This window comes from Polyodon spathula, chromosome 5 (genome assembly GCF_017654505.1).
Source record: "Polyodon spathula isolate WHYD16114869_AA chromosome 5, ASM1765450v1, whole genome shotgun sequence".
In the NCBI taxonomy this organism is placed as follows: Eukaryota; Metazoa; Chordata; class Actinopteri; order Acipenseriformes; family Polyodontidae; genus Polyodon; species Polyodon spathula.
In genome coordinates, this window is record NC_054538.1 from 11,687,037 (window position 1) to 11,709,625 (window position 22,589).

The 22,589-nt window shown below is 37.1% G+C and overlaps 1 protein-coding gene across 1 annotated transcript; it reads left to right on the plus strand.

Moving 5' to 3' along the window:
- The first annotated feature begins 2,808 nt into the window (after window positions 1-2,808).
- Window positions 2,809-17,521, plus strand: slc30a2 (solute carrier family 30 member 2). Its single transcript, XM_041249289.1, has 8 exons — window positions 2,809-2,914; window positions 8,590-8,798; window positions 12,096-12,242; window positions 14,084-14,237; window positions 14,878-15,103; window positions 15,496-15,601; window positions 16,312-16,446; window positions 16,892-17,521. Exons 1-8 carry the CDS (start codon window positions 2,835-2,837, stop codon window positions 17,035-17,037), a joined length of 1,203 nt encoding a protein of 400 aa, XP_041105223.1. The 5' UTR covers window positions 2,809-2,834; the 3' UTR covers window positions 17,038-17,521.
- The last annotated feature ends 5,068 nt before the right edge of the window (window positions 17,522-22,589 follow it).

Sequence of the window (22,589 nt, forward strand, 5' to 3'; positions counted from 1 at the left end):
CAGCAACCTCGAGTTAGACATTTCCAGGACTGCAAAAGCTGAAACGTTGTACTGTATAATTAGGTGCAAAAGCAGCCTGGACACGTGTAGAATGAAACACTCAAGAACACACGTTTCAAGCACTGGTAAAATTTGTATTATAAATATCTCAGTGATCGAGAACATTTCTTGAAACTCAGGTTGTTGGTCTTTTTTATGTTTTAATTATGTTTTGTTGACTGTCAAAATAAATCACAGAAGTGACATTTTCAAGTGCAAGTAGAGACAATGCAAGTAAACTATCATGTCAATAATGTGTGTAAACAAGAGAACAAAACATACAGATAGGAAAACGTTTTGGGAATACATTTTCAATATCTTTGTGTGACAGCTGGATGGCAGCATTGGTTGTTTCTTTTACTGATTGCCTGTATTTTACAGTAGCTTGCTGCTATTGTACTGCATATTGTGCAGTACATACTGTATATAAATATATGGTATTGCTGTATGAAAATGTAGATAAAATACATTTCCACTGATATCTATAGACACATGTGTGGCAGCTTTTTAAAATAAACGTGCATGTAGTTATTGTCATCAAAAATAATTGTTAACTGTCAATGTCATTGTTCATAATTGTATTACTATGTTTCCTTTAGTTCTGCTGGATATGTATTGGTTTAATGTTTTAAGCTGTAAAATAAACTGGGAAACAGCACTACTGAATTTCCTCAGGAGACGAAAAAGCTGCTTGAGCTCAATTCAAATACTATTTCAGCTTCAGCATATATTTTTTAGGGGAATTATCACTTCATGGTAAATTTAACAGAGAGAAAAATGAATATATATATATATATATATATATATATATATATATATATATATATATATATTTTTAATAACATTTATTTTATTTGGATCAGCTACTAAATATATTGGATAGGGGTCCTCTTGTATTAAGATTTATGCTGGACAGCTTCACTGAGGTACAACATATATTTTACAGTCATCATCACAGCAACTCCTTTCTTATGGAAAAAAAAAATAGCCTACCATGTTGTTCTGAATGGTTTGTAAATGGATATTTTTCAGGTTACAGGTGCACTGGGAGTGGGGCATTGTATTTGAAGATTGGACCATTTAAATCTATTGAGGGATACCAACATGCCTGGTAAAAAAAAGGAGTCTGTGAGGGTAAACTAGGCAACGCTTTTTGGATGAAACAATATTGTTATTATTGTGACATTGTTAAAATGAGGGATACCAGTGCTTGCAGTACATTATCGACTGAACGTTAACACGGCTGCTTGCGCCTACCTAGCAACTTCCTGTGTTGAAGGTCAGTAATCTATAGAAGGCCACCCTGGTCAAAAACGCACAGTACAAGTTTCATATATTTAGTGTATGTACTAATCTGACAAATCAGATCACTAAAAATGAAAGGAGAATCAATGAATTTAAAGAAAATAGTATGTCTAATAAATTACCCAATTAAAAGTCGCCTTACATCTGTCATTTCCCGCCCAATTCGTGGCGTTAGGGACATTGAAGTCTAGTGAAAGAAGGATAGATAGACTCGGACCTTTCGAGACAAGCATCACCGGTGTTTTCAGAGCCTTAGAATTCGCTTTAATTCAGTGGTAACACCACTGTAACTAATATGTAATTTTAAAGATCTTACATTGAATATACCATTAGCTGGTTAGTCAGTAGTTTTGTGTAAAACTGAAATAAAATATAATTAGAAAAACATCGATTGTGTACCTTGTTAATACAAACTGAACCATGTCATAAGACGTCGGCAGCACTCAGCAAATCAATATCGCATTGTAGAAGAAAATCTCTTGCTGCCATGATTTGCAACTGTCCTTTTTCTTGATTTTTTAAGCGTATTTCGTGTCTTAATTTCAAAAGATGTTATCCCAAAGGTGACTGGCTACTCTTGTAATTAAGATTGTAAAATGACCAGCCCCATACGTAGAAAATATGTAGTTCATTAACTTGGAACACGTACTATTATATGTATGCTGATTGGTCCAAATCGATACGTGTACTAAATATTTGAAATGTGTACCAAATAACGTGTTTTGACCCTGATGGCCTTCCATAGGATGGCCTTCCATACCTAGTCATCTTCTGCAATGCCACTGATGCAGAATATTTTTGAGTAAAGAATGAAATGTCTACAAGCGTACTGTGGCATAAACATCATCTCATGTTTAATCACAATAGTTTGTAATACTGTGTAATTACAGGTAATATTGCCGATGGGCGATTTCACAAAATGCCTGTGGAGACACGCCTATTGGGGAGTGAAGGGGGTGTGTAATTGTGTACTGCCCCTCCCATACTCACGGTACTGGATACTAGAGTAAAGATACACGCCGGAGCAAACTGTCTGGTGCAGCCTCTCCGGCTGCTGTTACAGCTTGCAGCGATTCTCGTCCTGGAACCACTGTGATCATCTTAAAGGAAACGTTTCAACTTCAACAAACTTGACTTTCAGTAGGCTATCTTTTTTATTATTATTATTTTTATTTTTATATATGTCGATACGCATTGTAACATAGCGCAGGTCTGGTGCCTTTAACCACAAAAGATCAGTCTTTCCCAGTACCTTCACGATCTGTCACTGGAGCCAAGTTCATCACTTGTTCCGAGTGCAGCACTAGATGGGACGGTCACTTATTTTCAAGATACGTTTCCTTCTATCTATAACTGGAACACCTAATGTGATATCATGAAAATGATTAAATGGATAGAACTTCAGTGTAGATTTGTTTAAACGCATTGTATTCCTTTCTTAATCATTTTCAGAATTAGCTTTTATTTTCTTCAAACACTGCAATACAATCATGGATACATTGGTGGGTTCGGAGAAGTCTCATCTTATCAATGAGAAGAAAGCGAAAATTTACAGTCAAAAATTAAAAAGGTAAATAACATTTATTTCCAAAATACAGTGTTTGTTAATGGTGTTCTCGTTTTTTTTCCCCCAGATAGTTATAATAATAATTACTTTAACAAGTAACCTTATCAAATTATACATTTGGACTTTGAAATATAATTTTTGTAAATGATTCAGCCTAACCTAAATTAACATACTATTTTACAAGTAGTTGGTGTTACCGCTAACGTTTTAAAACCATAGTAACATGGAGATGGGTTAATATTCCGTGACTTTTGCATTTAAAAAGCAGCCATACAATATGATCATTTCATATCATTTAATTCATGTCCAACACATCGTAGAGGACGGGATTATTATTATTATTATTATTATTATTATTATTATTATTATTATTATTAGTGTGTGTGTGTGTGTGTGTGTGTGTGTGTGTGTGTGTGTGTGTGTGTGTGTGTGTGTGTGTGTGTGTGTGTGTGTGTTTTAGTGGCAATGTACATTTTTGGAAGTATACGCTACTGATTGTATCCTGGACTATCAAAATAAATTAATATTGGATTATCAAGCGTTTCCACTGAAACGTATGTTTGTCCAATTGTTGAAAATGGGTATAATCACGTTAACTCTATTATTTCTGTACCTTTTCACTGGTGAATCTCGAGTAAATGTAACATTTTGAAATGTTGTGCATGCTAAAAAATAATTACCCAATGTAAAGATGACAATTGAAAAGAAAACTGGATTTCATTCAAATGAAGAATCCTATTGGAATGTGTGAATTGCTGAACAGTGTTGAATAAACTACAGTGCCAGATCATTTGGATGGCCCCGATACTGGAACTGCTGTTGGTGTACGTTTTTTTTTTTTTTAAATTTACACATTGGTTCAGAAATAACTTACATTTTACGTGTTAGTTGACGTTACACGTTTTAATGTTCTACGGTTGTATTTTGCCAATTTTTTAGATTCTTATAAACATAATGAAAGGCATATATGACGTTAAATTCATGTTTAAACTTTTTACAGTTGTGTCGGTATTATAACAAAATGTCCTTTGATGTTTGTGCAGTAGAAAGCACAAACCACATCCTAGCTGTACCTTAAATATATTTTTAAATGAGATGTGCATTTTGTGAAGTGCATTTTATATTAATTCTTGTAATCATAGTTACAACTTGTAACATTTTAAGTGTGCTTGATAGTATCTTATCAGTCATATTTTGTATAAAATATTTTATGTGAGTGAACAAATTTATTTACACGACTCAATTCATTTTAGACAGAATGTGATTAATTGATCCGGGGAGGTTACATCCTCAAAAGACATGCACTGATGTGTTTAATAAACCCGTAATCTCTCAGCATTGTGATCTGATTAGAGGATCACACTGAAATAACCGAATAGGCAAGTGATATCTAGCCAAATCAACTGCAGTTTAATTATTTTTAAAGTAATGAATGTCCAAAAGGGAAATAAATATCGGGTATTGTGAAAAAAAGATCCATATATGCACGGGGTTGTGCAGAATATAATTACTGCTGAATTATGATACTGTTTTTTGTTTAACGATAAATGCATTGTACTCTTGCATGGATAATACAAAAGTGTACGGTAAACAATTTATGATATCCTATAGCATAGGCCCTACTGGTGCAGGTGCTTATTTTACATTTTGTACACGAAAAACACATTCCAGTTCCAATGAGCATTTTAAAACGATTTTTACTTTCTCCAAGCATACCCACAGTCTGTTACACCTTGTATAATATGAAGTAGAAATCAGGTACCTGCAGATTTTGTCCAATGGAAAATAAAACAAAGGAACTATTTTGTTCACGACTTGAATCTTGTGCGTCTTGTATTCTTTTAATGAATAAAAATAACGTAATAGCACAATAGTCTGCTTTCCATTTATTTCCGTCAGAAAGAAAAATAAATAAAAACATGCACAGTAAGTATAGGCTATAGCCATACCATATAATTAAATTCTTCTTCTTCTATACTACTACTACTACTACTATAACAACAACAACAACAACAATAATAATAATAATAATAATAATAATAATAATAATAATAATAATAATAATAATAATAAATGTACAACAAGTATATAACCCCGATATTGAATATTTTAAAAAGTACGTTGTTTAGATATTGTATTCGTTAAAATAAAAATAGACTAATATTTAATATTTAATAAGGAATATTTGGAAAACGTAGGATAGTTTGTCAAATTAATGGCTGTAAAATATTTAGTTTAAAATAAATGCAAAAACTAAACTAAACTGTGAATTTAAACTAACAAGCCCTCGCCAATTGTATAGGCAGGGGTTGCGTTTAGTGTAGAGTTGCTTCATTGAGCTTGACTTTGTTAATGAAGTCAAATCTAGACTTTGGCAGATTGGACACTAAAAACATTCCACAGCCCTAGTTTAAGCATTTAAACAGTAAACGATAAAACCCAAGGCGCATTTGTTTTGTAGAGGAGACTATAAAGGGGCAGCATGATATCGGGGTTGAAATGAGCAATAAATACACCCCAATTGTTCATTATTTGCATTACCCCTGTATTAAAACCCAACCTGGACCAATGATGAAACATGTTGACAAGCTTCTGAACCTCAGTGAGGGTCAGTCTGGGTTGTCTTTGACTAGAATTGATCACGTTAACACAGCTAAAGTTTCTCCTTTCTAATTATTAATTACATTTATTATTATTATTATTATTATTATTATTATTATTATTATTATTATTATTATTATTATTATTATTTTACTATTATTATGTCACTGTTAATAACACCATGGTGTGTAATTAGTGATGCTTGACTCTTTCTACACTCTCGCGCAATAATATTTAATTAGGTAAACTAATCTATCAGAACCACAAACTCCTCCTTAGCATCACTATAAAATATCACGCCAAAGGGAAACCTGTCATTATAAATTGAACTGCTTGACAAAAGCGTGAGAAATTCTCACTACAGGGTGAGGGAATTCAATTAAAAGGTAAACAGCCTCTTCTTGTCCAGCCTGCCTAACTTGATATTGCCATATAGTGATATATGTGTCTATTGGGATGCGATCTCCCATGCAAACTGTTAATGAGATCGATTAGTGACATTGCATTGTTAGAATACCATCTCCTTCCCATTTACTTTGCTATATTGTTGCTTTTAAATGTTAAAGCAAATATTTACCAATTACCAGATACATATTCTGTTACCTTATGTACTGTATGATCTGTATGGTATATGGGACCCTAAATCTTTCATCCATGCATTATACTGGAGCATCCCTATATATATATTATAACACTTGACCTGCAAGGTCTGATCCTTTGCCATTCATTGACTCAAACTGAGAATTTGTCTCTACAGTGATTGCTTGCACTGCCTGTTATCACTTGAGTACCTACTGTTTGCTAGTAGACAGTTCTCATTTCTCAACCGAAGCAAACACCTGACGATCCCTGCATATCCTGAATCAGCATGTTTGTTATGATGTACACTGATGTATGCAATGAATGTTAACACACTGCGAACAAAGAAATCAATACAATGCTTAAAACAAGATATTTGTAAGTAATTACAAATGAAAACTTTTTTGTTTAAACATGCTTATTTTATTGGTGGAGGAGGCCTGGTTCCTAAACTTACCTTTTTGAGCAAAGACTCAGTGCTTGATTTGGATGAAATGTAAAATAATGGGTAGTTGTGAAACTATAGAGGCTCTTTTTAGCTTATCTATAGCATCACTATAACAGAGCTATACTTCACTAGGCAGTACTCTGTGTAATAATGTGGAAAAAAGTAGACGAATAAACTTGCCAGATAAGCTTGTTATAACGTTTTATATGTGAGTTTCTTGGTATCAGCAGGTTGTTGATAGATCTGAGCAGTTCTAGTATTTGCTTATTAACCTACTATATGTTTTGTCCTCAATGCCTTTTTAATATAACTTAACAAAATAAATGATTGTGATGTCTAGTTTCTCAGACCCCAATTTACACTTTTTTATTTTTACATTTTACAACATTTTTGTGATTGCTGTAGTTTGCTCAGCAATTTAAAGTTGGCTGTAAGCAATACGTTTAAAGAACAGACATGTCCAGAAAACTTAAATGTAATTAGTAGTTGCCATTGTTCATAGAAAAAAAAAAAATATATATATATATATATATATATATATATATATATATATATATATATTTTTTTTTTTTTTTTTCTCGTGCACTACCAACACGTAATGAAACTTGATGAACATTTATGATTTATTTATTTTTACATAATTTTGGAAAAGTGAACGTGATGATGTTCAGAAAAACTTTTCAGTTTCCACATAGCCAGAGTGGATAGAAGTTCAAAACCAAGTTCTTCATCTGTGGCTGTTATTCATTCCAAGTTTCAAGTCATTAAAAGAAATAACTCTAGAGATACATTGACAACCAACAAATTAGAATCAATGAGATAGATCCAATAAAGCACAGCTGGATCAACTAACTGTCTTCAGGCTCCAGATACTGAGCCATAAAACTGATCTGTTGAGAAAAGTGTCAAAGATGTTGGCTGTCAATGTATTTATATTTGTTGTTATGTATTTGTTGGTTGTTAATGTATGTGTATTTGTTGGTATGTATTTATTGGTTGTCAGTATATCTCTAGAATTATTTATTTTAATGACTTCTAAGGTGCCGAAGATGACAGTCCTCCTTATTAAAGGCAGCAGGAGTTATAACTTTGTACAACAGTTACAACTCAATCACACACTTAGGCAAGGATTTATTTTACTTATTGCTTCAAACCAAGATCTGCAAAGCATAAGGAATTAAAACATACACCGGGTGGTGTTTTAAAGTCCCTTCTATCACTACAGTAACTAAGAAAAACACAACCCCACCTATTAAAGACACTGTCACTTAAACTGAGGGGTGAGTAATGCAACTGGAGGCTTCCTGCTCTGAATCCCAGCTGCACTGAGTTGTAGAATTTGGCTGGGGGCACACAAGAGCAAGGCATTGACCTTTACAGTCCCACTGGCTAGGGAGGGTAGAATTTTGAGAGAAAAGCAGAATCAGATTAAAGATGCTTTGGTTGATATGACATCTATATCGCTCTATCCTGGGGACATCTCTAGAAGCTAGATGAAGTTCGCAGACGGTTGGCCTCCAAAACAGTTTTTAAGCATTGACAAACAATTAAATGTGTGGGCACTTAGAGAATCAAAGAGATTTGTTGGTTGGTGGTTATAGAACATAAACACATATAACCTTAAACATGATTTTTTTGTATTGAATACATGTTGAATCCTTATTAGTTAAATTATTTTTACATTCCACCCTAATCTTAACGGACTATAAAACAAGCGTGGTAAAAGTGTCACTACTAAACTTTATTAGAGTATTGTGAAATATTTGGACTGATTTGTATTTGATTGATTTGTGAGAAGAAAGAATACAGTATATAGGTAATATCAAACTTTAGATTGTCTTTTTCTTTTAAGATCTTATAAAAAATTGGGGAAACGCAACTTTCCGATTTATTTGCCAAAATAAGGTTTAAAATACTTTTGAAACAGTACACATAAAGTACATAGCACCTGATTAATGTCATTTGTTCCTATACAGTGGATGGAACCTGTTGATAATACAATCATACAATGGAAAGACCAGTTCATGAAATGCACATTTTAATTTTTCAGCCCAGTCACAGGATCCAAGGAGGTCTATCCAAACTCCCCATTTGAGAATGTCAACTCAGGCACGGCAATCGAGCTGGAGCAACATGTCAGACAGCATTGCCATGGCAAAGCGACCAAGATGGTTGAAAGCAGAGAGACAGAGTTGGCAAGGAAGAAACTCTACATTGCTTCTGTAGTGTGTTTGATATTCATGATCGGAGAGGTTATCGGTAAGAGCATTGCTTTTCCCTTTGGGGGTGATTACACTGGGAATGCACAGGGGTTAGAAAGACCTACAGTATCATTAACAAGGTAATTGGGTTTAGAGCCACCATGGCCACGCAGAACAGCACTGAATTTAGGAATAGAAAACGAAGTTTGTTTTCAAGATATTGCTCCAGTAATATATATTGTCAGCACTTGATTATTTTTAAAGCTTGTAAATGTACTAGGTTGTGTCGGGTGATGCACTGCTGTTACAGATTGTCCCGTCTGTGAGATGAGATAATGGTAGGAGCTCTGTAAACATAGATGCAAATGAGCTGACTCTTTTGCATAGTGTTTAAAACTCTTGCTTGCAGTGTGAGGGATCGACGGTTCAGGTAGGTACAGAGGGTCCTCATAATTGCATTATAAGCATATAGTAAATTAAAGGTTATAGTCAAATGCAACAGAAGGGCATATTAATTTAATGTAAATATGAAATTATAACATACAGGTATGTATCTTCTGTAAAATAAAATTTAAAAAAATGTGGACAATCAAAAGTATACAACGGCAAATGTTTGTAAGAATTGCATTTATTTAAGGTTTCATGTCAATTTAACTCAGAAATCCCTGTCGGTGTGTCAGCTACTGGTGCGTTTACACTGGCTGTTTTTAGGACGGCTTTGGGCCGTCTCAGGTTACACAATCTGTGTACCTGAGTCGGCATAGGTCCGAGGAGGCAGAGTAAACGCAGCATTCGAAAGAGACGCTCAGTGGAGAAGCGGAGATGATTCTCTCAAGCTGTGCCTCTCTTCTACTGACACACCGTCTTTTCCTTTATTTTTAGTTAAAATAAGCTGCCACAGGAATCCCGGAGATAAAACATTTACTGTGTAGAGTTAACAAATTGTATTTTTTCAAATTAGCCTTGTTACAAATACTACTACTGCAAATTAATACATAATAATAATAATAATAATAATAATAATAATAATAATAATAATAATAATAATAATAATGTGTTATGTAAGTACACTATCTAAATTGTTTTTGTAATTCAAAACATTTCGTTGCTTTAAAAAAAAAAAAAAAAAGACTGGGACCGCAAATTATTAAAACATGTATTTAAAATTTAGAACATAATATATAAAACGCAATTGTGTAACAGATCAACTATAATCAAAAAAGTGCAGAGAGGGGGTTGCACAGATCTTTCACCAGACCTGCAGCTATTTCTCGGTATATGTATTTGTTTTGTGTTTTCGCTTAGTGCACTCTGGATTTGAGTTTCGCCCCACAACGCTATGACAGCTCTGCTTTCTGCTCTCCCCAGTTCACGCACGCCGCGGTTGTCAGAAACAAACAAACAAACAAAAAAACATTTGAAAAAAAAAAAAAAAAAAAAAAAAAAAAAAAACTATTCTGCGTTTTTAAGCTAATCATTGGTACAATCGAAATATGTATTTGAAATAACAATAAAAACAAACAACAAAAATATGGTGCGTTAAAGGCGTGTTTGAAACTAAACCAGTAACAAGTGGTTTACAATAAAATAACTGGGAAAAATACAATCCAGGATCGTTTTTGTATAAAATTACTATATATATATATATATATATATATATAATAATTCTCATCGATATACTCAAATGTTACACTTTTCGTTTCTTTGACGTCCACCAGCGTCTGCACCTGTTTAACAAAGCAAAAAAAAAAAGTTTACATAGCCCAGTGTATGGATATTTGGAGTATGTACACTTTTGACGACAATTTAATAATAAAACCTAGACATTTACAAATACTCTCTAATATAAACAGTTGATAAATTAAAATATTCGGGACCCTTGTGTCTCAAGTCGTTCTTCTCTTTTTGTGACGCTGCAATGGCACTGCAGCTTCTTCCTGTATAGATAGCGTGGGGGAGGAACAAGAGGCGCTCTGTCGTGCGTGGACCGTCCTAAATTGGGTGAGTTTACACCGCCTTGCGGACGGACCCAAGCTGACGCGCAGCTGAGCCACGTCTTTAGTTGGTCGTTTTTAGGAGACCTGAGACGGCCCAAAGCCGCCTAAAACGGCCCAGCATAAATCACTTACATCATTAACTGGTGCAGAAATGGTAGAAATGCTTTTTTTAAAAAATAATTTATTTTTACTCACAGTGCATCTGTGTGCATGTTTTAAACAGGGGAGTAAAGAATTATGAGTTTTACTTTGACTTCCGAACCATTAATGACTTTTTTTTTTACATTGTTTCAAATATGATTATAACAATACATTAGGCAACTATTTGTTACATCTGTTATTATATTACCGACATTGCAATCATTGTCAAGAACGAAAGCTGTTGATGACAATAATATGATATGAATGAATGTTCTTTTGGTTTTATATTTTGGAAACAACAATTAAATGGCCCTTAACTAGCTTCAACTGGCTTTTCATTGCGGGAAGTAGCCTATTTGAGTATTGGCTGTTTACAATAAGGTATACTGTAGAACCCATTGTACATTGAATAACTTCTGACTGCTCCCTCTTGTACATTTTTTTTGCATGTGCATTAGGTGGATACATTGTAAAGTGATGATGTTATGCTTTTAGACTGCTTTGTGTAAGAAAATGAATAAGTTCACCCAATATAGTGTGACGGATGGACAGATGACAGATTTTTTGGAATACATTATTGTATTCGCTGTCAGTTTTTTTAATTACTATATTCTACATACATTACCAGAGTTGAAGGGTATTACTAACTTGGCCACACGGTTGAATTATTATAGGTGGATACAAACATCTTGTGGATACTTCCCACATCTCTGTCATGATGGTCTTTCCTTTTACTGCCATTTTACCCTTCTCCACCCTGCACCCTAACTACATTTAAAATAAGTCCAATATTTCTTCAGATCTTGTATTAAAAATACTGATGTATTTTTGAGATTTGAGTTTATATGTTGCAGTAGCTCAAGTTACAATGCATTACATTACAACCCTGACAGCTTTGATTACCTTCACAGCTGGAAGCAGGAACCAAGCCAATACTTCACATTTTCAAATCCAATTTCCAATTTCTAGATGTCCTCTCTGAGTTGCTTTGTTCAGCTTATTATAGAGAACTTTCTTCAGCGGAAATATATTTTAAGTAATTTTAGTTGTCGAGTGAATGTTAAAAACGATAAATTCAAATAAAATTAATCGTTAGAGACTACGGTTGCTTTTAAGGAATGTAGTTTTTCATGGTTGTGAGGGTGTGTATGGAAAACTCAAAGTTCATATTTTTAATGGTTGAAATTGATTTACTTTTTTTTTTCTTGTTGTTGTAGGTGGCTACTTAGCTCATAGCTTGGCGATCATGACTGATGCGGCTCATTTACTCACAGACTTTGGGAGTATGATGGTCAGCTTATTCTCCCTGTGGATTTCATCAAGACCTCCCACCAAGACCATGAACTTTGGTTGGCAGAGATCAGGTAGGGCCAAGCAATAAGTCCAAAAACCCCATTGCTGGTTACAGAGATCTTTTAACCCTCATAAGGACATGTCAGAAAACTGACTTTCCTGGTAACCTGGGGTCCAACTAGACCCCAGTAATAAAACAACATATAACTAACAAATTGAGTAAACGAATGTATGTGAAAATGTGTATATGAACACTTTATTTAGCTTTTCCTTTACTTCTAGCCATCACTTGGTATAATTTGTTGTTTATGCTATGCAAAATGGATAAGACACCAAATGCACAGAGCTGTCTCCTAGCAATTGAAGGCACCACTGTATTCTGGATGCTGTTGTTTATTCTAGGAACATGTCATGGGCACGTGGAATATCACTGGAAAGCACTTGAACACATCTACCGATTTGCTGCGCATCCCAGCAATGGAGTTTTGAATGTGGGGGTGGTAGAAAGTATGCATGCCTGACATCAGTAAAAAGCACAAACAGTCCTTTTTAACAGTTTTTAAACAGTCCTTGAACCAGGAAGCTATTACGGTGCCAGAGATATTCATGAAGAAGGTCGGGCCCGCTGATATATTATGCCTGGGGTCCATACGGACCCCAAACCTAAAACAGTTTGGGAAATTGAACCAGACTACATGGGCTATAATTATCCTTTGCAAAGTGTAACAGGATGGGTGCCTGACAACTACCTAAAAGGAAACAAAAATCAAGTCACTAGATCCACATAATAACTGATACTAAAGCACCGTGGGGTCCGAATGGATCCCAGCTTACCTTATGAGTGTTATCTAGTGTCCAAAAAGTAATGATTATTACCAATTGTTAAAAGCTTAGAAATACTAGATATCCTATTGTAATGAATATAGGTTTGAGACTATGATAGAAGAACCAACATCTTTAAGATACATCTGTGAACCAGCACCTATACATATATATACTGAGAGTTTTGTACTGTAGCCATTTATATTTTAATGTCATATATATATATATATATAGAGAGAGAGAGAGAGAGAGAGAGAGAGAGAGAGAGAGAGAGAGAGAGAAAAACAGATTAGTCTCAGTTGCATAAGTATTCCACCCCTTTACTACTGCAGCCCTAAATCAGCTCAGGTGCAAATGATTTGTTTGAAAGGTCACAAAATTAGTGAAATGGTTTAGCCTGTGTGTACTCAAAGTGGTTTAACGTGTAAATAATTGCCCTCAGGTATATAAAGACTTTCAAGCTGTAACTCACATAGTGATCCAACAAAGCAACCATAAAGACCAAGGAGCTTTCAAAAGAGCAGGAGAAGGGTATAAGAACATTTCAAAGGCGCTAATTGTCCCTCTCAGCACAGTGAAGTCCATCATTAAGAAGTGGAAGATGCATCATACCACCCAGACACTACCCAGTATATATAAGAATAGGCAAAAATGTCACCATAGCTGTAATTGCCGCAGAAGGTGTTTCTATCAAGTACTGACTTAAAGGGCTGAATACATATGCAACCAGTAAATTTCATTTTGTACATTTTCTTTGCAAGTTCTGCTGGCATAACCTCCTCCTCATATAACAGTGTTCAGTTTAACCACTACAGCTTTGAATAAAAAAAAGTTTGTTTGAAAAACCGTGCATACGTTATTTGTAATTCAACAAAATATGACATTATTGACAGGGGGTGAATACTTCTGCAAACCACTACATGCCATGGTTCATTGCAGTCTTCAGAAAGGGAACATTTCACAGAAGTATAGTAGAAGAGAATATTTCACTACATACAATCATCCTGTTTAGAGGTCATGCTGCTGCAGCAATGGGACTTGTTTTGGGCATGATCAGCCAATGTAACAGCAGGGATGTTTTATACCCTAGAGATTTTGGGAGCCCTTGTGTCGGTGTTGTCTATCTGGATTGTAACAGCGGTGCTGGTGTACCTGGCCATCATCAGGATCGTCAACAACGACTATGAGATCGAGGGCCATGTGATGGTGATTACTTCTGGCTGTGCCGTTGGAGTTAATATTATGTAAGTTGAGGAACTTTAACCCTAACACTTTAATGTGCTCTTGTTTATTTATTGTTTACACAATCCAAACATACTGACAGGTGTGGCTGGTGTACAAGGGGCACTGCCCCACTAGTTGGAATTCAATAATAATTAGCTATTCTGTCGCTGACCACTAGTAACATCATTACAGAAATCATTACAGTAATTACATTGCCTACTGTTACCACCGCAAATGGGCACGAGCATGCGCAGTAAAGACCTTGGGTAGTTTCCCTGTGCCCCTGTAGCACATGCGCAGCAGTGATTCCTGAGCGCTGCATTGAATGGCAGTGCCCGTGTGTGTTCAGTGCTCTATGGGGTGTTTTGTTATCTGTCACCCAAGCACAGTGTTTCGTATGTAAAACAGTAGGTGAGCACAGTTTGATTTAAGATATAAGATGATGCTCGTACAGATTTGTCACTTACATATTGTACTGTATTAACATTCCTGATTGTATGTTAATTGTGATATATAATGTGCATGTGGGTGCGAAAGAGCCAAACAACAAACTTGAAACCAGGACTAAGGTGTCATGCAGAGGTAGCCTTTGAAACCTTAATGTTGAGGAATATTATGAAGTATCAGCTCGGCGAGGCTTATTGTATTTTGTGTTTTCAGAATGGCCTACATTCTGCACCAGTCCACCACGTTTCACAGTGACAGCCATAGCCCTGGTTATCACAAACTAGATGATGCCGTCGAGAGCCCACACAGTCTTGGGCATGGACACTCACACTTTGGTCACCATGACAACACCAGCGTGAGAGCTGCCTTCGTCCATGTCATTGGAGATCTACTTCAGAGTGTTGGAGTTCTGATTGCTGCGATTATTATTTATTGTAGGGTAAGTAATTACATCTTAACATTTCTGCTGACAGAACAAAAATGCTGTTTGATCTAACTGTCTGAATACATGCTTAAGAGCCTGGAGGAGATCCCAGTTTGAAGCGCAATTTAACTAGCCACTAGGTTTTTTCAGACTCCAGTAACTGACATAATGGCCATCCACAAAACATAGAGGAATCCTGGTGTGGCTGTTGGTTCTATGTTTTAAAATCACATAGCTGTCAGATCTGAATGTGTTTGACCCTGGCTTATTCTAAAATTAAAATATAAAGAAAATGTTTTAACATATATCAAGGTGCCATGGTACCCATTGGTGCTAAATAACCATTTAATTGTGTAATTGTGTAGGTTACAATTCTTCTGATGCCTTTCTTCTCTTCATACTAACAGCCTGAGTACAAAGTAGCAGATCCAGTCTGTACCTTCCTCTTCTCTGTTTCTGTCCTGGGAACCACTGTCACCATCTTAGGGGATGTCTTCAGAATACTAATGGAAGGTATATTATTATTTATTACAGTACAAACTTCAATTTTCATAATATGCTTGATGGAAACTTCTCAGTTACAGTAGCTGCACAGACGTCAACAGTCTCAACTGGCTGGGTGACGCCAGTAGTTTTTTTGGCTTCAAAGAGACCAGATGAATTAGACAGATGGATATATTACGGCACTGAGCTCCACAGTCTGGAATCAATATAAGTCTCTTTACAAATTCAACTAAGGGGCAATATTTTGTGATATTTCAGTTACATTTCCAAAATGAATATAACATGCTTTGCACACCCTCTGCCCCTTTCCAACTTAATACAAAAATAATGTGAAATGAACGCCCCCCCCCCCCCCCCCCCCCCCCCCCCCCCCCAATACTATTGCAATAACATTGCTTATGTTAATTTCACACATAGGTGCCTTGAGTAGAATTATTTTAGTGAGGATTTATTATGATTTAGTGGGGAATTATTTTATGTGCAATGGTGTTGCCTGGAACCAATGTTATTATAATAGTAAGTTCAGAGTCAAAATCTCTATTTGCACAAAAGAAAGCAACAAAAAAACCCAAAACAAAACCATACAACTAGAGGATTTTAGGAAAAATCATATTGCAGCAGTTAGCACTGACAGGAAGATGTTTCAATGGAGCAGCTCTGCCTTTTCATCATGCAGGCTGTGACTGACTGACAGCTAATACAAAATCTCTTTCCTACAGGTGCGCCAAAGACAATACAGTTTAATTCTGTGAAGGAGGTGCTGCTGTCTCTAAAAGGTGTGAAGGCAATGCACAGCCTGCACCTGTGGGCCTTGACGCTCAGTCACACAATGCTCTCAGTCCATATCGCCATTGGTGAGTACAAATCAAGAAGAATCTCCATACACTCTGTACAGACTGTATGATAGAGTGGGGGTGTTAACCAATAAGGTCAATAATGTATTAAGACTAGTTTAAACTATTTACAGCTCTTTTTAATTAATATAAATGTGTCCGTGTACAGTTACTACCAGTTCTTGAAAAAATGTCATTGAAGTCCACTACTAATAACTACCAGTAGGAATAAACATTTAAATAGTCTAGCTTTTTTTCTTTAATTAAATTATAGTTGGTTTGTTTTTAATGAACAATATATGTAGCTGAGTGTTTCATTAATCAATTTGCCCTAAAAGAATACTTAGTGGACGCTACTGTGTGGCAATCTGTTAACTCAAGTTGGAAGCACAGCACTCAGTACAATCCCCAGCCATTGCTGTGTTTAGGTCGTCCAGTACTGTAACACATGTGCTGTTTTTCACAGAGGAGGATGCCGATACACAAACAGTGCTTAAGGAAGCCACAGAGCTCCTGCAGAGTAAGTTTGGCTTCTACAGCACGACCATTCAGGTGGAGAATTACTGTGAAGACATGTCACATTGCACACAGTGTCAAGACCCAACAGACTGACACTGATGAGGTCCCAGGATTCACAGGAGCCCCCCCGGCCCGCTCCACTGGGAGGATGAAAGGGCCGCCTTTAATGGGTATAATGTCTGCCAGTGTACATATCATTGAGACACGTTTTCAAGGCATCACTACACGGTGTAACCAGTGGTAAAAAAACATGTGTGTACAAAAGCCTTTGCATGATATTTGTTTTACAAACACACTTGGCTAACAGCCACAGATGCTTTCATTTAAAACAAAATGTTATTTTAAAGCAGTGTTTGCAGCTGAATGCTTGATTCCTGTCCAACAATGAGGTCCATCATGGGTGAAAACTGCATAAAATCCTCAGGATATAGTGACTCCCGTTAAACAAATGCTGATGAAAGAAACTTAAGTACAGTAGATAATGATTTGAGGTTATTATTTTTAGGTTCTGCTCCTGAGGCTAATTGTTTATTATTTACACAGGGTGGATATTTTCTAAAGGATTTGTCATGCATCACAGCAGGAATATCTAGTTGTATAATTACACCTTACCTGTCTGGTGGAAGTCTGTTTCAGGAAGAGGAGGTGGGTGGGTGGGTGGAGGGGTAGCTCCACACCATGATAAAAGTTAGGCCAGGTCAATAACTGTTGCAATGTGTCAAACTTTGTCAAACATGTCTGCATCATAGGCATTGTATAATGCCCTAAAATAAATAAGCGCTCCATAAGATTGTATAGCTTGTGCTTAAGAAACTTATAAAATATAGTTTTATTTTGTAGATTAACTTTCTGTTTAAGTGAAGTTTAAATTTTTTTTTTTAAATTATAGGCTTTTTTTAATATCATCATTCCTTGAAGCATTTTGACCAATTTGTTAGCTGCAGTGAAGTAAGAAACACCATTTCATTTATAGTGCATATCAATTTTTATAAGAACATTTTTAACAGCTCATACATAATTCATCAGCTAGTATTCAATTTCACTCATCCTAGTCGTGCATTACAAATAGGATGAACAAGATGAGGTGAAGGCTATGAGGCATTACATCACTACAGATTCTTTCTTAACACACCTTTACTGGTGACTGTTTCACATTCAGCATTCTGACACTGTGTTGAGTTCAGAAAACTCAATACAGTATCAGAATACTGAATGTAAAATAGGTATGCCATCAGACCTTGTACTGCTAAGCTTATGCTATACAGACAAGTGTTATGAACATTGTAGAATGTACATTTTATACAGGTTAAGTATTGAAAAACACTCAAAGGAAGTCAAGAGCATGTCAGCGTGTGGTCTTGTTTTTTGTTATTATTTTTTTGTTTCACCATTTAAGTAAGTGCGGAGAGCCTGCAGGTATTCAGCGACACATTGCATTTGCATGGCTTCTTTATCTTGGGGCAGGAGTTACTGCCAAAGATCTGTGGGTTAAAGCTGGTATAAATAGGTAACTCTTTCTCTCGTACAGAACCAGAGCCATTTGAAATGGTTCAATTTGCGACCAAAAAGCAGGATCTAGGCATACAGTTTAGAGCTGGTTTATGCACTGCTTCTTAGTATAGCCAGGACAGACACTGTGCAGCAAGACAGAGTCGTACATACACTACCCCAGGCAGACAAGATAACAAACCTTCAATTCTGTACCCTGCACCATGACACGGTAATATAGTGTGAGACGCTACAGTGAGCTATATTTAAAAATAGAAATACATTATATAACTCTTTGTCCAAGGGAGAAAATGCTAGAAAAATCTACTTGTCCTTCTTAAAAATCTACTTGCCCCCTCCCGTCACACAAAAAAGTAGAATTTAACTTGCGTGATTTAGGTTTTATTTAACAGTGAACACAATCAATCAATCAGTGATTAACAGGGGCAGATCTAGCCCTGTAGCTTGATGGGTTCACTAAAATTTTCAAGATACACAAAAGGTTTCATGTGACATCACCTCACCTCAACAAATGTATAACATACTTTAAGGAAATGTTCCTTTCATTGCAGTTTGAAACACATTTGCTAGTAAGTGTAAGTAACATACTAAGACTACAACTATAATAAGCAGTACTTGGAGTTTCTCAAATATAAAAATAGCTTCTGCCTGTTATATAGCATTTAAATCTAAAACATTTGTAAATATGGTAAATGGCAAACTAGGTTAGCAACACATATATCTAAAGAAAAAAATCATTACATTTTTTGCCAGGGAACATTTGTCTTGAAATGCTTCTAAACAGTAAACCACACTTTTCTTAAAACATCCCAACAAGTACATGCTTGACCACAAATAGACTTACTCTAGTGTACCTGCCAACAGTGCAGGAGGACTTGGAAGAAGAGGTGTTTATGCTGATAAACACCTCTTGCTGATACCAGGTCTGGCATGCCACCCAAACCTCCCTATAGCAGGCCGTGGCCCATGCTGAACAGGTCGAGGCCGTTCTTGAGGAGAGTTGTTGAGACCGGGCCATGAAGTGGGTATGCGCTGGTGAGGGACAGCGTAAAGTCCCCACTGTCCTGGCAACGGAGCTGGGAGGTCTCTTTCGGGCCCAACAGGACCAGCTGAGGGAGCTCCTGAAACATTTTTACAGCCAGCGTGGAGGACTGTAGCCTCACCAGCCTTGTACAACACCACATTGACACTGGCAGTGCAGTCCAGATGCGGGAGCAGCTGTGTCGCCTCCTCTTGCTAAACGTGAGGCGGTAGAGGTTCTCATACAGAAAATGGCCGTCACAGAAGTTATCAAGCCATCAGCCAGTCCATGGACTGCACCTGCTGTGCTGGTACAGAAGAAGGATGGTTCACTGCGATTCTGTGTGATTTACAGGAAGCTCAATGCAGTGACCTGTAAAGTCACTCATACCCCCTTCCCAGGATCGACGAGGTGCTGGACTGTATTCCGTCCTCTCATTGGTTCAGCTCCCTCGACCCTCGAAGTGCCTACTGACAGGTCAAGTTGGCTCCTGAGGCATGCCTGAAGACCGGTCAGGGCCCCAGAATACTTTAATTCTGCATACAGACACAAGCAATGCTGGGATCACGGCGGTGCTGGCCCATAAATCCCTGCAGTGGCCACTCAATATCCACGAGCCTGAAGGATAAGTGGCCAGCTGGATTGAGGCCCTGCAGGTGTACGACTACTCCATAAAGCACCGAGCTGGCCACTTGCATAGCAATGCAGATGCATTGTCCCAGCTCAGAAAACGGTTCAACTGGGGACAGTGCTGCCACGATGTGGAGACCTTCGTCTGCCGCTGCGACCACTGCAGCACCCAGAAAGACCCGCTGAACTGCCCCTGGAGCGCATAGGCGTGGACATCCTCAGCCTCTTCCCTTGGTCAGAGAGGAGCAACCTGTTCATCCTTGTCGTCAGGGTAAGTGGCCAGAGGCACAACCACCTGTGCGGTAGTACTCCTGGGTGGCATGTTCAGCCTTTTTGGGGTGCCCGAGGAACTACACAGCAACCAGGGGCGCAACTTTGTGGTATCACCAAATTATCTATCTGGTCATACCCAGAGTCGATGTCCTCTGAGGCTGATGGTCGCCCTCAAGTAAAGCAGTTACGACACTTTGCCTGAATGAAAGGTGGTCTAATTTGCCCCCCTGCAGTCTATGTACCTGACAAGCATTTTGCACAGCAAGATCAGGGCAGTGTGTGATTAGTGGGAAGTGCCACTTTTTACCTCTAATCGACGTATGATCATATGTTTTGATGGCTTTGATGAATGCCACCCATATGCTTGTTGTAGTCTCTGATATGAGGCTGGCTGACATTACTAGGTTTCTTGTTCTTGTGACAAGATCGTTTGCCTGTCTGAATTGGAGGGACCAGAGAGGTACTGGATGCTACAGTAACTGTGATGTTATCATTCCATTTAGCAACAACAATTCTTTCCTTTTGAATCCACAAAAAATTCCACTGTCCCACAACTTAACTTCCGCATGGGTTTCCCTGATCGTACCTGTTGCCTGGTTAGATATTTTTCATTGGAATGGATGTGAAGAAGTTATTAAAGGGAATGTAGTATGGGTATTTACTAAGGCTAGCTAGCACATCTGTGTATTGCAACAACACACTACCTCCTTACCCAAAACCCTATGACCTGGATCCATGATGGTCTTTGCACCCTGGTAGGGCTCGTTCCACACTCCAGAGCTTATACCTGTAACTTATAGGCTTGCCCCTTATAAACTGCTTACAACAATGCCTTCCATTGCCCCGTATACATGTGGGGCGTGCTCTTGAAATCGTCTGTTCAGCGTACTTCAGAAATATGATCTGATTGATCCAAGTTCAAGCTGAAGATTTCATATGATGCCTTCAAAGAGATCCCTAGTTAGTGCACCAGACAAAAGATTGTTATGCGTATCAGCACTAGATTCCTAGTATATGTGCCTATGTGGAAGCAGTATATCTCCACTTAGAAGCTAAGACAGCTGGCCATGTAGAAATGTTGTTGTGCGCTAACACACCAACATCATTCGCAAAACTGTACAGAGATATACCTTTTTTCCTATATAGGAGGCAGTGTGGTCCAGTGGTTAAAGTCCAGGGCTTGTAACCAGAAGGTCAATGATTCATATCCCACCTCTGCCACTGACTGACTCACTGTGTGACCCTAAGCAAGACACTTAACCTCCTTGTGCTCCATCCTGCAGATGAGATGTTAAATTTAGTGACTCTGCACATAATGCACAGTTCACAGCCTACCTCTGTAAAGTGCTTTGTGATGGTGGTCCACTATGAAAGGCGCTATATAAAGATATTATTATTATATGTGGGACACCATATTTTAAGGGAGTTCTGCTGGATCAGTTCATTATTTCTAACAACACTAATACTATTTATACTTAGCTAATTTATAAGTACGTGTTCATATGTAGGTTCTACTTTACTCACTTTCTCGGATGATTGACTTGTGAAGATGCATTTCGCTGTGGCACCTTCATGAATATCGTTTCTACAGTGCTTGTCCAACTGAGTAGCAAAATCTCTACGTGTGTAGAAAGGAGTCGAGGAACAGAACATATGTTTGCCATCTAGCGCCGCTCACAAGAACTACATAGAAAAATTGTAATTCCACGTGACCTAAATGTAGGACAATAGGCATATCTGAGTTTAAATTGTATTGTGCTGAAGGAAAGGTTTAATATTGTTCAGTACGTACAGAAGACTATGGATAAAGATTAGGAGTTACTTAAAATTACAATGGTATGGATCATTTGAACAGATGCTGCTGTGAGCCTTGCTGAGACAGACAAAGTTAACTCATCACTACAAGGTTAGCTTAGATTAGACTCAGGCCATTTGGATTTCCATAGTGGCACATTTTTCACGTACAGAGAACAGTATGAATCAAAAGTTACTGACTAGTTTTGTATTATTCTTGAGATAAATCAAGATATACATACAATGGAATCCAATTTTTATCTAAGATATACATTAAATGTATTCTCTTATTTTTTCATTGTTAAACTGACATACATACTGGCTTACCTTTATGCATACAAATCTGAATAATGAGAAAATTTTGAACCATGAAGCAGCCTGGCAGTTTTGTAATATCCCTGATGTGGTATTGGCTTTT